General features: G+C 65.7%; 1 protein-coding gene across 5 annotated transcripts in view; it reads right to left on the bottom strand.

The window, feature by feature from the left end:
* WWP2 (WW domain containing E3 ubiquitin protein ligase 2) overlaps positions 1-14,412 on the bottom strand; it is a 42,459-nt gene that overhangs the window by 2,595 nt on the left and 25,452 nt on the right. For 2 of the 5 annotated variants that reach the window (XM_019487738.2, XM_059714007.1), the window contains exons 10-22: positions 13,544-13,718; positions 10,721-10,775; positions 7,339-7,420; positions 6,304-6,435; positions 6,064-6,142; positions 5,814-5,885; positions 5,616-5,704; positions 4,290-4,449; positions 2,862-2,995; positions 2,365-2,505; positions 1,679-1,799; positions 1,129-1,233; positions 466-562 (exon numbers count right to left, since the gene is read on the bottom strand). In XM_019487738.2, the coding sequence (XP_019343283.1) occupies positions 466-562; positions 1,129-1,233; positions 1,679-1,799; positions 2,365-2,505; positions 2,862-2,995; positions 4,290-4,449; positions 5,616-5,704; positions 5,814-5,885; positions 6,064-6,142; positions 6,304-6,435; positions 7,339-7,420; positions 10,721-10,775; positions 13,544-13,718 (1,442 nt within the window). Of the gene's footprint in view, positions 1-465; positions 563-1,128; positions 1,234-1,678; positions 1,800-2,364; positions 2,506-2,861; positions 2,996-4,289; positions 4,450-5,615; positions 5,705-5,813; positions 5,886-6,063; positions 6,143-6,303; positions 6,436-7,338; positions 7,421-8,801; positions 8,927-10,720; positions 10,776-10,949; positions 11,124-13,543; positions 13,719-14,412 lie in introns of those variants that run through there. The other 3 variants (XM_019487740.2, XM_019487741.2, XM_019487739.2) reach the window with 3 other exon arrangements.

The following is a 14,412-nucleotide window of genomic DNA, read 5'->3' as shown; positions in this document are numbered from 1 at the left end:
GAGAAGAAAGTTGTCGACGATGATTCAGAGGAAGCCGAAATGTTCAGTAAACCCTGAAAGGCACCAGTCAAAGTCTGCATGGTAACAAAACACCTTCTAGTCCAGCTAAGCAGGATGTTGAAACAGGAACTCCGAGCCCTAAACCAGTTTTAAAAAACATTCAGGATTTCCATCAAAGTTTTAAAGGAACCGGCTGACTCAGATTCGGACGCTGTGATGTTCAGATTTAACCCGTCTTGGAACCGTGGAAAAGCTCCAGAAGCCAGGACAGAGGTGAAGGTGCCAACGTTTAGTAAGCATCGCCGAGATGGCCCGAGCCTCCATCTGCAGCACAACGGCTGACCCGAGAGCTGGAAAGCTGCCCCTGCCCCCACCTGCCCCTCTCCAGCACCACGGGGCTCGGACACTGTCACAACTCTCCTCCTCTACCCCCACTCTCTTCCCAAAGACCCGGGGCATAAATACCGATGAGCTCCATGAATCCTCCGACCGGCAGGCGGCAGGTCCCCGTCACAAACTGCAGCAGCCGGATCCTCTTCTCGTTGTCCATCTCCTTGACAACCTACAAGGTGGGGGTCCAGTCATCGCTTTGGGGAGGGGCAACGGAAAGCGTGCCTCTCCAGCCCAGCTCGGTTTGGCGACACCCTCCTCCGCCCAGGTGCATCAGGAACCTCAGAGACCCACTAAACCCCAGGCGGAGCGTCCCCCCGACGCCGGGGCAGCCAACAACCCAGGGCACAGAGCAGGCCTAATGCACCACCTGCCTCTCGGCCCTTCACGCCGGATGGGCTCTGGTCCACGGGCTTGGGGCAGAGCTGAATCCAGACTTGGCCTGAAACCCTGGAAGGAGCAGCTTCCCCCACAGTGATGCAGTGACATGAGCTCTGCCCTGCGGGCTGCCAGGCCAAGGGCTGCTTTTCCCTCCCCTTCTCTCTTGGCCACTGAGCGGGCGCTGCTTTATTCAGTCACCTCCTGTCCTGCCCCCCGAGCAGCCGCTCCTGCTGGAAACAGGCTGACCACCAAGTGCTGCCCCGGCGCCTCTGCCAGCTCCAGCCGAAGGCCTCTTCACGGGACACGTGCTTGCTGCAGCCTGGAGGGCTCCAAGGCTGCTGCCGGTGCCCAGCTCACCTGCCAGAACCATTGGATCTGCTTGCTGTTCTTGGTGTAGTGCCGGTAGATCGTGTTCTTCTGCCAGTCGTTCATGTCGATCTCCTGCATGCCGCACAGCATCAGCTGGGGAACCACGGGGCAGGTCAGCGGGCAGCCGCAGGCACCATTCAGCCCCCAGCTTTGGAAAGGGACGGCGCCCGGCACAGCAGACACGCTGGCTTCTCCAGGGTCAGTGCAACGGGGCACGGGCAGCAGGACCTCCCAGCCATGGGCCCAGCAGGAGGTCAGCTCCTCTACAAGCCTGGCAGTGACCCCCTGGGGGATGGGCATCCCCGCAGCCTCACTTGTGTCCAGCCGATGCGTTCCCTTCCTTTTCCCCCAGTGGAGCCAAATCAGGGGCAGGATTACGGGCTAGCAATATTCCTCCCAGGCCGTGGGAGGGTCGCTGCTGCCCTCGTGCCCCAGGCAGGATTCAGACCCGGCAGCTCTGCTGACAAAGGGTAGGCCCCGAGGTGGCTCGTCCAGCAGGTGCCGGGACTGCCAGGCACTGCCCCGATGCCCAACTCACCTCCAGCTCCTTCTCGTCAAAGTACCGCAGCCACTCCAGTGGCACCACCTCGTTGAAGCCATCCAGGAAGGCCTTGGTCTGCTCCTCCACGCCCCGCGTGAACCTCCAGTCTGTCAGCAGCCTGGGAGGACAAACCGACCGCTCAGCAGGGTGCAGCGCTGGCTGCAGCAGCCCCCATCCCCAGAGCCTGGCAGGTTCCTGGTGACTCTGCCCACTGCCCCTCCAGAGCGGGGAGGGACGAGCAGTCAGGGAGCAGCAGGTAAGTGGAGAGGAGCAGAAGCAGCTGGGGATGCAGGAGAGCCTGGCAGATCCTGGCCTGGCTCTGCTGGGCAGCAACCTTGCCTCCCGACGCCAAGAGCAGTGCCCCTTGACAGGTCAGCCTGCAGAGGCATGTGGGGACCGGCGAGGTGCAGGCAGCCAGTCCCCAAGGAGCAGCAGGGAAGCACTGACTCGCACCCACCAGCTCCCACGGGATCCCAACCAGCTCGGCACTGAACTGGCAGTGCTGGGCAGGCAGGATGGGCGGCTGAAAGGCAAGCTGGGTCCTGCTGCCACATCCCTCCCCGGCTGCGATTCTGCCTCCTGCAGGTGCTGGCACCAGCTCCCAGGGTCATGTCCCGGCTGTCCCCTGCTGCCAGCGGCCGTGCCCCACGCAGTGCTGCAGCCAGCCCGGGGCCGGCACTCACATGATGTACTCTTCCTTGTTCTCCTCTGTCACCCGGATGCTCTCGCCGCCCTCCTTCAGCTCATGGGTCGTCACCTTGCCCAGGATCTCCATGTCCTGGATGAAGTAGAGCTCCAGGCCGCACTCCTCCAGGCTGTTCTCCCTGTGGGCAGAGACACGGGGAGCGTTATCCCTCCTGGGGACCAGGCCTTGGTGCGAAGGGAGTGGGGAGGGAGGACTGGGGGCTAGGGCCCCACTGGTGGCACCCTGGGGTCTCAGTGATGGCTGGCAGGAGCATCCTATGGCCAATCTGATTGCCTCGTAGGGAAGGTTTCTCTGAAGCTGCAGCCCGTTTCTGCAGCAGCTGCCTGGAGCTGTCAGTGCCAAGGGCCTGAGAGCTGCCTGGTGTGTCAGGCTGAGCCAGAGCCCATTCACTGTGGGCGCCTCATCCTTTCCCCCCCGCAAGGAGAAGCCAGGCCCAGGGATGAGGTGGGGTGCAAGCTGTGCTTGGGCACTGACTTGATCCAGACGATGGAGTTGTAGAACTCAGGGTCGATGGACTCCAGGTCCTTCAGCGTGGGCCGCTTGTTCAGCATGCGCTTGTAGAAAGGCAGCGTGAAGCCGGTGTCGATGAACTTCCCATGGTACAGAGCCTGGGGGGGAGAGCATGCGGGGGTCATGCCCATGGGACCGGGAGCTGGGGGCTGCGTCCTGAAAACCCTGGGAACAGCTGTGAGCAAGGAGGTCCCAAGGAACGCAGCTGGCAGGAGGAGGTTCCACAGGCCTGGGCCGAATTCCTCCTTGGCTAGGTAAGACTGTGCGTGCAGAAGGAAGGCCTGGCGCCCTCCTGGCACCGCGGCCCAGGCCCAGACACCGAGGCCAGCACCTCTCCCGGGGGAACGGGCTCCTGCCTCCAGAGCTGGGTGCACGGGCACCCTGCTCCCCTCCCTGCCCCGGATTGTGTGGCGCCGTCTGCCCCCCTTGCAGCTCTATTAACAGCACTTGTTTAAACAGAGCTGTGCTGCGGCTTCCCTGAGTCCCTGGCTTCCAGGAGCCCCGAGGCAGAGGCAGCCAAGAATAATGCAGACGCTTGTCTGGAACGGCCCAGCAGTGAGTAATAGTCTGGGGTTTTATTGGGCTCCTGCGTTGCTCGGGCGGCCTGGGCAGGCCAGGACAGCGCTGCAGCCTCCTGCACTTGGCACCAAGGGGCAGGGTCCGGAGCCCTGGGAGCAGCCCCCTCCCATGCACGGGGACTCCTGGCTGGGCCCCGGGGCCCTGGGGTGCTCCGCGAGCAGCGGAGCCGGGCAGCAGGGGTGACCAAGGTGTGGGCAGCTGGAAACAGCCACACAGGCTGGCTAAAAATAGCTCCCGGAGCTGCCTGTCTCACAGGACAATGAGGCAGCAGCCAGGGAGCCAGGCCTGGAAATGGGCCCCCGCGCACCTCTGGCCCTGCAGAAACCCCCTCCCTGCCCCTCCAGACATACAGCCCGCTCCCTGCCCGCAGACCCGGCCACGCGAGGCCCGACAGCTGCAGCAAGCCCTGAGAAGCGGTCCCCGAGGCGGAGGATGTGGGAGGATGCTGCCGTGGTGGGATACGGCCATGGCCCAGGTTGAGCGCCTGGCCCAACGGTGCAGACCCAGGGCTCCCACTCCCCCTCTGCCTCCTCCAGGACAACCGAGGGGGCCTGGCCCTGGCAGGAGCAGGGAGTCCATCCCACCTCAGTCCCTGAGCACAACTCATGGAGGCAAAGGCCCTGTTCCCCAGCCCACGGCCCTGTGTCCTGGATGCTGGCCGGATACCCAGGCTCCTCCAGGGCCAGGGCTGCCTCCCCTCCAGGGCTCTTCCACCATCTTCCCCCTGCACACAAGGCAGGTGCCAGCTGCCCGGGGCCGTCCCTGCACTGCTGCCCCATCCATAGGCAAGCCAGGCCGGGCCTGCGCTCGTACCATGGCGATGAAGCGGCCGATGAAGCGGAAGTAGGTGAGGTGGTCGGGGTTGATGGAGGAGGCAGGGTTGATCTGCAGGCAGTAGTTGTTCTTCCCAGCGTACTCGAAGAGGCAGTACATGGGGTTGAGCACCTCGTGGGACAGGAGGAAGAACCACTCCCTGGGGGAGACAGGAGGACAGGGAACGGTGAAGGGACTGCAGGCCAGCTGCCCACCCGGCGCCAGGCAGAGCCTGCCCCACGCCCCTTCTGCCCACTGGGCTCCCAGAGGCCAGCGAGAGAGCAGGGCCTGACCTGGGGAGCGCCAGGGACCCCAGAAATGCCCGTGTTCACTTGCACACACACCCCTGCCAGGACGTGGGCAAGTGCACCCCTGCTGGGCACCTGCGTGCCCTCGCGTTTGCTCAGAGACCTCTGCAGCTGGCCCAAGCACACGCGCCCTTCCTGACAGGCACCTCGCTGTCCCCTACCCCCGCACACGCGCTCCATGAGCCTCTTTGCATGCGGCCCCCTCCCCCTCTGCAGGGAACGCTGCCCCTTCCCAGCCCGGGAGAGGCGCCCGGTCCTGGCGTGGCTCCTCCCTGGCGGCTCGGGGAGACGAGGAGTCCTCCGACGCAGCGCGCGCCCCGGTATCCCGTCCGTGGTTCTACCCTGTGGTAGAACAGCATGACGTAACCTACCATAGGGTAAAACCACTGGCAGGACACAGAGAGAGAGCAGAAGCCCACGCACCAGGGGCTGGGAGCAGGGTCACCACGGAGGAGCGGTCCAGGGCATGGCAGGCGCGGGAGGGGGGAGGCAGGAAGAAGAGTTACCCAGCACCAAGCTGAACACCCAGGCATGGCCAAGCTGCAGCTGTCGGGGACCAGGGACCCTCCCCTGCCCAGCAGAGACCCAGCCCCCAGCGCTGCTTCAGCAAGCCTTTCCTCAGCGACGGCACAGCCCCTCCACCCGGCCTGGTCCTTCCCTCGGTCGCAGCCAGTCTGGGCCCCAGAGCCTTTCCAAGGACCCCGGGCCAGTGGGAACATCCACACAGGTCTCCCCAGTTTCTGGGTGGTGGGTGGCAGCCACAGCTGGGCTCCCTGAGATGGCAGGACCCCAGGAGAGCAGGGGCTCCCAGGAGGAGGCAGAGCCCGGCCTGGGGCCTCCAGATTGACTCAGCTGCTGGGGCGCACCCAGGATTCAGGCCAGCTCCCGCTCTGCCGTGGCAGGGCACGTCTTAAGCCTCCTCTATCCCAGAGGGCAGGAACAGGGGTCCAAGCCTGAGCCCAGCCCCGCCAGCACCCCCCGGGCCCCGCGGAGGGAGCCAGAGGCCCCCGGGACTCACCGGGCGATGCCGCCGTAGTCCAGCCCCTCCTCACCGCGCATGATGATGTACAGCCGGCGCCGCAGGTCGTAGGCCTTCATGTTCATGATCTGGGGCACGAGGGAAGCAAGTCGTCACCCACAGGAGTGCCCGCGCAGGGGCCGCTCCCGCAGGTCTCCCCGGACGAGGGTGTGAGGGGGAGGGCATGGAGGTTCCCACCTGCTGGAAGGAGTCCTCAAAGAGCGTCTGCCGGGAAACGCTGATCTTCACATGGCTGGGCAGCGCGTTCGACTGGAGGAAAACGCGGGAGCGGGCTCAGCCAGGGCCAGCAGGGCTGCTCCCCCGGGTCACCAGCAGTGCTGGCTCACGCTGGCGGGTGGCCATGCCAATTCCCACCCTGGGGACATCCCGGCCCCTGGCCCAGCGCTGTGCATGGCCACCGCAGACCCACCCCGTTGCCCGCACTCACGTGACACAGGAAGCGGAACTGGTGGTACTTCCAGCGAAAGCTGCGGTCGTAAGCCCCCGGCGAGCCCCCCTGCTTGCTCCTGCAATGGCGAGCGCAGGGGCCTTCACTCAGGTGCCGCCCCACCAGCACACGCCCCAGCCCACCCGTGGCCTTGCTCCCAGCCCTGCCTGGGCCCGGCCTGCCTGCCAGCCAGGGCTGGGGGGGGAGACCCGGCGCCCCAGCCAGGAGGGAGGAACTCACCCGGACTCGAACCCGGGGCGCGGGTCCTTGAACGTGGTGGTGCGGGTGTTGTGATCCACAAAGTAGCGCACGCCTTCGCTGGTGTACTTCATCTCCCAGCCCAGGGGCAGGGCCAGCTCCTGCATCATCATCCTGCCCGCACCGGGGAGAGGTTAGTGCGCACGGGCCGTGCCCAGGGAGAGGGACCCGTCTCGCCTGCGTGGCCGGCTCTCCCACCCACTCAGCTGGGGCTGGGGCCCAGGCCTGCCCAAAGCCCCCAGCCCCTCGCTGTTCCTGCAGCCTTCTTAACGCGCAGGTATTTCCTTGCCCTGTAGCTCTGGACTGGCTCACAGGAAGCCAAGACGCCAGGACACCTGGCTGAGCCCTGGGACAAGAGCTCTGCGTGGCCCATGGCGTGGCGCTGCACTGGCAGGGAGCTCCCCAGTCCTGAGCTCCACAGGGCTGCATGGGGGTGAGGTGGGATCCCCCTCAAGTGGGACCAGAGGAGCGCCCCTTTCTGAGTCCTGCACTGGCACAGAGTCGCCCCAGCACAAGCAGGGCTACACAGCAACCACCCCTCACGTGCGGACACGTGATGGCTGTCCCTAGCTCCAGGATCTGTGGACATGGGTGACAGCTGTCCCTAGCACTGGAGCCTGTGCAGGGGGACATGTGTGATAGCTGTCCTGAGCCCGAGGCCTATGCACAGGGAGATGTGTGATGGCTGTCCCTCGCCCTGGGGCCCACGCATGGGGACACGTGTGACAGCTGACCCTAGCACCACGGCCTGCACAACAGTACTCCACCCCCAGGTCTCAGACAAGACGGCTGTGTCCCCGAAGGGGGAAGGCTGCTGCATCTGGACCTTTGCGGGCTCCTTCCTTCCTGCATCCCCTGTCCTGAGGTGCACGTACGCTGGGAGCACGACGTGCCAGGCCTGGGGTAGCTTGATTTATGGTTGGGCTGGGAGCTACGAGCCCAAAGCTGCTGTCACATTTGGAGCCAATGACACAGAAGCAGCCACATGGGGCAGACGGCAGCGCCCTAGAGCCCTACCCCTGTGTGCGAGGGTCTTCCCACTGCGTGGTCCGCGTGTTGTGGTTCACGTAATACATTCGCCCATTGTCCTGTCTCTTTTCTGGAGGAGGAAGAAGAGGACAGCATGTTAGCCTGCCCCAGACACTTCCACAGGAGGCCCCCTCCATCCCAGCTCCCATGGAGCTGATCCAGGGACTCAGGCTCTTTGCACTCCCCTTGCCCCCAGCCTCAGTGGCTCAAGCCTAGGACGGAAGTGTGGCCATCCCCCACTGCGCTCCACGTGCAGCCCTGGCTCCGGGCACGCGACGGCACAGGGAGCTGGATGGGCAGCGTCTGGGACGGGCATTGACCCCACGCATGGCAGCGCAGCCCCCCCGCACTGCTGCCCAGAGGCGTGACATCCTGGACAGGCTCACTGCACACACAGCGCGTCTTTGCCTGCACAACATACACACAGCTCCCCTGCACACCCCGTCTGTGCAGCACATGCGCAGCTCACCTGCATACAACAAACTGTATGTGCAGCACACACACACACCTTTCCCATACACACCCACTGTCTGTACAGCACACATACAGCCACCCCCTACACATACACTGTCTGTGGCACACAGAGCCGCCTGCACACACCGTGTCTGTACAGTGCACACACCTCTCCTATACACATCCACTATGTGCACACACCCGCACAGCTCTCCTGTACACACGAGCTGTATGTCCAGCACACACACAGCTCTGCCAAACACCCCTGTAAACATGCAGTGCGTGTGCCCATGCCTCTCCCAGGCACTCCTGCTGAACGCACAACACACATCGTGCCCATATACAACCACATGAATCTTTCCCAAGCCTCTCCTGCACACAACAGACATCCCTTGTACACTCAGTGTACCACCCAGGCAGATGCGTCTCTTTCCAATGAGCACCAGGTACATTAGACACACAGACACTTGTGCCCCTCCTACGCCCATTATCTGTACGCATACCCGTACACATCTCACACCCACGAATGCCCAGTGAGCGCACCATGCACAGACGCCTGCTCTATGCACACGCTTCCCTGACACACCCACTGTGCAGCTAGACACATGGTACACGCACCACCTACCATGCGCACTCCACTGCCATTCGCAAACCCCACGTTCCCAGTGAAGAGCTACGTGTGCACAACCAGTGCAGACCTCTGTGCCCGCACTGCCCACCTACGCCTGTACGCAAACCACCCAGTACACACACTCGCCTACCCTAGGCAACCGCCTCTCCTCAGATACACACGACCCCTCCTCTCGCAACCCCTCTGCCCTCCCAATGCACCGCTGCTCCTCATGCCCAGTACGCTCGGTTCAGACCAAGCCCCTGTGGCACACGCACCCGTACTTGCCAGCTCCCTGTGGGCATGCCTGGCCCTCCCTGTGCAATGCATCCTCCACCCCTGCTCGCACACCGGGCCCCAGGCACACCCCCATGCACCCTGACTGTACCCATCGTTTGCGCATCCTTGCCCTGGAGGCCCTGCACGGGCCCAGGCTGCGGAAAGGAGCCGGGTTTCCTCAGCTCTGAGGAAAGAGCCCAGCAAGGCAGCGGCTGCCCTCCTGCCTCCTGGAGAGGCCCAGCTCCCGGCACTCCAGCATGGCCGGCAGGTTTATGGCCCCTGCCCCCCTTCTCCCTCCTTCTCAGCCTGCAAAGCTCCCGCCCTCCCTGGTGTTGCTCTGCTGCGGCAGAAGCCGCAGGGTGGAAGCTCGGGGGCGGCTGTCCCGGCTCGGGAGGGCCGCGCAGCCTGCTGCGCTAATTGGAAGCAGCCCTCCCTTCCCCCTCTGGCGGGCAAGCGAAGGCAGCTCCCGACAGCACCTCTGCCATGTCCCGCCACGGTGCTGGCCAGGCCGTGCTCCGTCGCAGGACATGCCAGGCTCTCTGTTCTGAGACCCCGAGGTCACTAGAAATGAGCCGGGGCTGGACAGCTGGCTGCGTGGGGGCTTGGAGCACCTGGCGCTGGTACCCACCCCTTGCCCTGCCCTGCCCTGGCCCGGCGTCTGCAGCTGCTCCGAGGAGGAAAGCGGGAAGCCGCGAGTCACTGAAGCCCCTTGAGGGATGCCAGCTAGTGCCCGCTCCTTGGGACCCAGCCTGCGGCCTTGCCCACACGAGGCCTGTGCGTACCTGGAGCCCAGCATGCACGGCTGGCCACGTGGGCCCATCGGACGGCAGCGGATAGCTGCTCGGGCAGCTCTCCCCCTGCATCTGTGACGTGCTGCCTGCGCTGGCGGGCACTCTGGAGCCAGCGCCCAGGCCCTGTGTTGCTTGGCACACGGCCCCGGAGCCAGCGCCCTGCCCTGCCTGCCTGCACGACGGACACGGCCCGCGGGACACCCCATCTCAGCAGCGACGTGAGCTGGCCAAGAGGAATCCTGGACACGGGGGAGGGGGGCCGCCATGCCGAGCCCGTCTTGCTGTCCCTGGGGTCAACACGGGACTCGCGCGCTCCAAGCTCACCCCTGGCCAGGCGCTCACAGCAACCACTGACCTCGACCCCGCCAGCCCCTCAGCTTGGCCTGCATCCCTGCACCCCCAAATCCTCTCTCCTCGCCGGGGGAGCAGCTCCCTCAGCTATAGCCGCGTGCCATTACCCTGCTTGCAGCTACCAGCAAGCCCGCAGCCCCCGGCTCTCTGCCCCCTGCCCTGCTCAGGGCTGGAGAGCCCTTTCCGCAGGGAAAGCGAGGCTGAAGGCTGCCCCAATACCGGGTGTAACACCCCCGATACCAGGCAGCTCCTCCTGCAGCGCTGACAGGATGCTTCCCAGCACGCGTGGGATGCTCCCGGCCCCACAACCCAGTGCAATGGCCCTTGGGGCATGTCCTGGCACCCATTGCTCCCACAGCCCCCCCAAGGCTCTCCAGACCTGCCTGTTCATACACAGCTGTTCCCTGCCCCCCCCCGCCAGAGCCCGCCACCCGCTCTGGTCCAGCACCACTCGTCTGAGACACGACATGGGAAGCGGGATGCATGGTGGGGCCCAGGGCACCCCGATCCCGCTGGGCCCCCTCGTGAGCACTCCTGCCCCTCCCCATGCCACCCCAGCCCCGGCCCCAGGCAGGAGCGGGAGAAGCTGGGACCTCTGCCCCTTCCTGCAGCCCTAGGAGCGAGTGCATGGCACTGGGAGCCTCTGGGCACACGGGCAGGGTGGGAGATCAGAGCGTGTGCTGGGCGTAGCCGAGCCAGTGCCCCGGGCAGCGTGGATGTGGGGGGCATCCCCTTCCCAGCATGCACAGTGGTGTACAGTGCAGCCCCTTCCCCATGGACAGCAGCTGGAGGCAGCAGTGCCCCAGTCCCAGAGATGAGATGGGGGGGCGGGGGCTGCCAGGTGAGCAGCAAGGTGCGAGCGCAGGCGAGGCGGCCTCGTACTTACCCCAGCCGGGAGGAAGGGAGCCGAGAGGGTCATTGTCGGATGCGGCGCTGGACGACTAGAGACAACAGAGAGGGCAGAAGCACAGAGTGAAAAACGAGGTGCAGGCGGTTACGGAGAGCAGGGGCACACGGGGGGCTCCCTGCCCTCCGCTCTCCACTCGCCTCCCCCAGCCCTGCTGCCAGGGCAGGGACCGGGACCCTGCTCCCGAGGCACTAAAAATAAAACCAACCAAAACCCCTGCACGCGCAGGGCGGGGGAAAAGGCCAACCCAAGCCCCACGCACAGGCTACGCCGCGGCAGCGGTAGGCAGGGGTCGGTAGGAGAGGTCTGGGCGTGTGCAGCTGCTCAGCTCCCGCCGGCCGGCGCGACTGAGATTGCCACCACGGTTACACCTCCAACTTTCTCCAAGAACCACACACAAGAGGGGAAAAAATATCGCAGGCCTTTCCAATGAAATCATTCCCACAAGCCCTGTCCACGCCCAGCGCTTCCTGGCTCGCCCGGCGGCCCCCTCCCCCTTCCTCGGCCGGCCGTGAAAGCGAGCGGCAGTGTGCGAGGCGCGGGGACTGAGGGAACATTCATGCCTGCGCAGACAGGCGTCTCCCCCGGCCCCCCGGGCCTCCCCCGCCCCGCCAGGTTGGACCGCGCTGCACAAAGCACCTTTATTCTCACTTGGGGAGAGCGGCACGGCGGCCTGCGCCCGGCCCGGCCTGGGCCGGGGGAGGGAGAGCGGCTCCCGGGCGGGGGGCCTGTTTAGATTAGCCCCCCTCCCGGCACTGCTGGGAGGTCTCCTGGGGATGGGCGGCCAGACGGAACAGTCGGGGATTCAGGGAGCGGGGGGCCCGCGGACGTTTCCACAGCCGCATAAGAAATGCATTGTTACCGAGAAAGGCCTTTTCATTGCGCCTCCGAGAGCCGCGCGGCTGGAGCTGGGGGCCGTGGTCCGCAGCCGGCCCCGGCCCACCTGAGCCAGGGAAGGCACCAGCCTGCCTCGCGAGCGGGAGCCCGGTCCCGACCTCTGCGGGGTGGCGAAGTGGCAGCAGTGCTGCACGGGGACCGGGAAGCAGGCTCTAGAGCTGCCAGGTGCGCCATGGGGCTGCCCAAAGCCCATGGGTGGCACTTCCTCATGCGTGACCACGGGAGCTGGGGTGCCAGACAGGCTGGCCAGCGCCCTGGCAGGATAGGGGAGCGGGGATGGCAGGATGGAAGGGGCCCAGGCTGGCCGTAGCGGGCAGAGCAATGGTGAGACCAGCCAGCCGTGATGCTGCTGACAGTGGCAGGACCCGACTCCCCGCAGCAGGTCCCCTGGGTGCAGGAGTGACTAAGCTTTGGGCTCCCAATCCCAGGTATCCCACCCCCTTCAGGCCTGGGGAACTTGCCTAGCTCCCCCGCCCCCATGGGAAAACAGTGCACAGCCCACACTCAGAGCGGCCAAGGGGCAGGAGACTTGGAGAAATCCCCTGGTCGGGGCTGGGTGGCAGACACAAGGGGACTGCCTCCGGGGTAGGGCCCTGCCCCCCTGGCCCCAGAACGGCAGCTGGAGAAACCCCATGTTGTGGAAGCCGGCACGGCTGGGCTGCCTCTCCTGCCCCCTCCGCCCCTGTGACCCAGAGCCTGGGGCTGGGAGCAGAGGGCCAAGACCTCTGCGGGACGGCAGGTAGCGCGGGGTTTCACTGGGCTCAGCTTGGAACGAGAGTCCCCTGCTCCATGCTGTGCAGTGTCCGCCGGGAGCGCCACTAGGAGCCACGGGAGCGGCCGGGCGAGCACTTCAGGAGCCATCGCAGGGAGTGACAAGCTCATAACCCAGCTCAGCGCTGGAGGATTCCCCTGCCTATAAATCACTTGGGGCCGGCGCTTCCCTCCCAGATCCTGTTCCCGGCTGGGCGGGAGGGGGCAGGCACGTGGGAGGAAGCAAAGCCTGCGGCAGCCCAGCTCAAGAGTGGCAGAGCCCGTGAACCCCCACGGACCGGGCTGAGCAGGGGAGGGAGAGCGCAAGAGGGGCCAAGGGGCTGGAGGCGCGCCGGGCACATGCTGCAGCAGAGATGCTGCGCGCAGGCGGGGACAGACGGTGCTTGTTCCTGCGGCTGTGACAGCTCCTGCTCTGCCCTAGCAAGGGATCCCCTGGGGCGGGAGGGCTTGGCTCCAGGCTCCCCTTCTCCCACGGGCATCCCAGAACCTCTGGGTCCAGGGGCCAGCCCTCCTCCTCACTCGAGTGCCAAGCAGGAGCGGCAGAGGAGCTGCTGCCAGCTGTGGGCAGGCACCTCCATGTCTCGGGGCTCGGGACCAGGAATGGGAGAAGGCCCGCACCCTTCCTCGGTCACCCTCTCTGCAGGGCCCTGGCCAGAGACGCCACCGCCCCAGAGGGTGAGCGTTCAGCGACCCCACCGAGCAGTGCAGCGAGGGCACAGGAAAAGGAGGGGGCAGGGGGAGCTGAGTCGTGCTCCCCCACCCCTGAACTTGCCGGTGCTCTTTGGCCCTGGAGGCACCAGCCCCTGGCCCAGGCCTCGGGGTGGGGGAGCCCTCTCCTACACAGCCCCTTGGGTTGTCGCTGGGGGCCAAGCTACACCAGGCAGTGCCCTGAGCCCAGCCACAAGCCCACGGGCTCATCACAAAGCCCAGGCAGGCTGGGCACATGGGCTCTGTGGGGCACATGGCAGGGATCTGGCCCCCACCCCCTCAAACATGCAGCAGGCCAGGTACAGGAGGAATGGGAAGCCCGGCTCGTTACAGCCAATGGAGCAGGCACGGTGCTATGCCAGACTAGCCTGGTGGCGGGGTGGGAGCCCGATTCCCTGGGTCGGGGCAGAAGTCGGTCGCCCTCACCTGGTAGAGGAACCGCTGGCTGAACTGCTGCATGGCGCCCTGGAGCTGGCTCCGCTGCGACTGCCACTGCTCGTAGTTGCGCACGTACTCGGCCGTGGGGCGCTGCCAGGTGGTGGTGCGGGTGTTGTGGTCCACGTAGTAGTACCTGCCGCGGGGGTCCACCCGCTTCTCCCACCTGCAACACCGCAGAGGGGCCCGTGTCAGCAGCTGCGCCCGGGCAGGTGGACGGGCCCCCTCCCCAGCGCCCCCGCAAGCCCGTCTGCACCACCTCCGGTGCCTTGGGTGATGGCTCCAGCCACACACGTGCACGGGCTGGCCTGGAGACTCCAGACACCAGGACTCAGCCTGGACCAACCCGTTGCCCAGGGAGCTCAGGAGTGTGCCCCCCACCCACCCAGGCCCTTCTGCGAGTTCACAGCACCGGGCAGAGGGGCAGGATGAATCCAAGAGGCACTGCAGCCAGCTTGGGGGGGGCTGCAGCAGCACCTCTGTGCTGAGTGGGTAGGTGTGAGCCTTACACCGGGGGTCTCCCTGCTTCCTGCTTTGGGACAGTTGAGGGGCTAGAAAAAGGCTCTGATGGGTCACGGCCGCGCCGGCTTCCTCTGAAGCTTCTCTGTCACCTGTAGGACAGGAGGGGGCTCGGCCTGAGGCACCAGGACAAGGCAGAGGGCACCGACAGGGCCTTGGGTGTTCTGGCCCCAAGGAGGTTTTTCCGCTCTGCTGGTCGCCCTGTCACTGGCTGGATGGGCCACCGCCCAGCGAGGACAGGGCTTGTGAGACCCCTCCCGGCAGAGGCCCTGGAGTCATCTGCTGTGGCTGGCCCAAGGCATCAGGGCTGGGGCGCAGCCTTCCCAAGGCCACTGGAGGAG

This window comes from Alligator mississippiensis, chromosome 10 (assembly GCF_030867095.1).
Source record: "Alligator mississippiensis isolate rAllMis1 chromosome 10, rAllMis1, whole genome shotgun sequence".
NCBI lineage: Eukaryota > Metazoa > Chordata > Crocodylia > Alligatoridae > Alligator > Alligator mississippiensis.
This window is presented reverse-complemented; position numbering and strand designations above follow the sequence as displayed.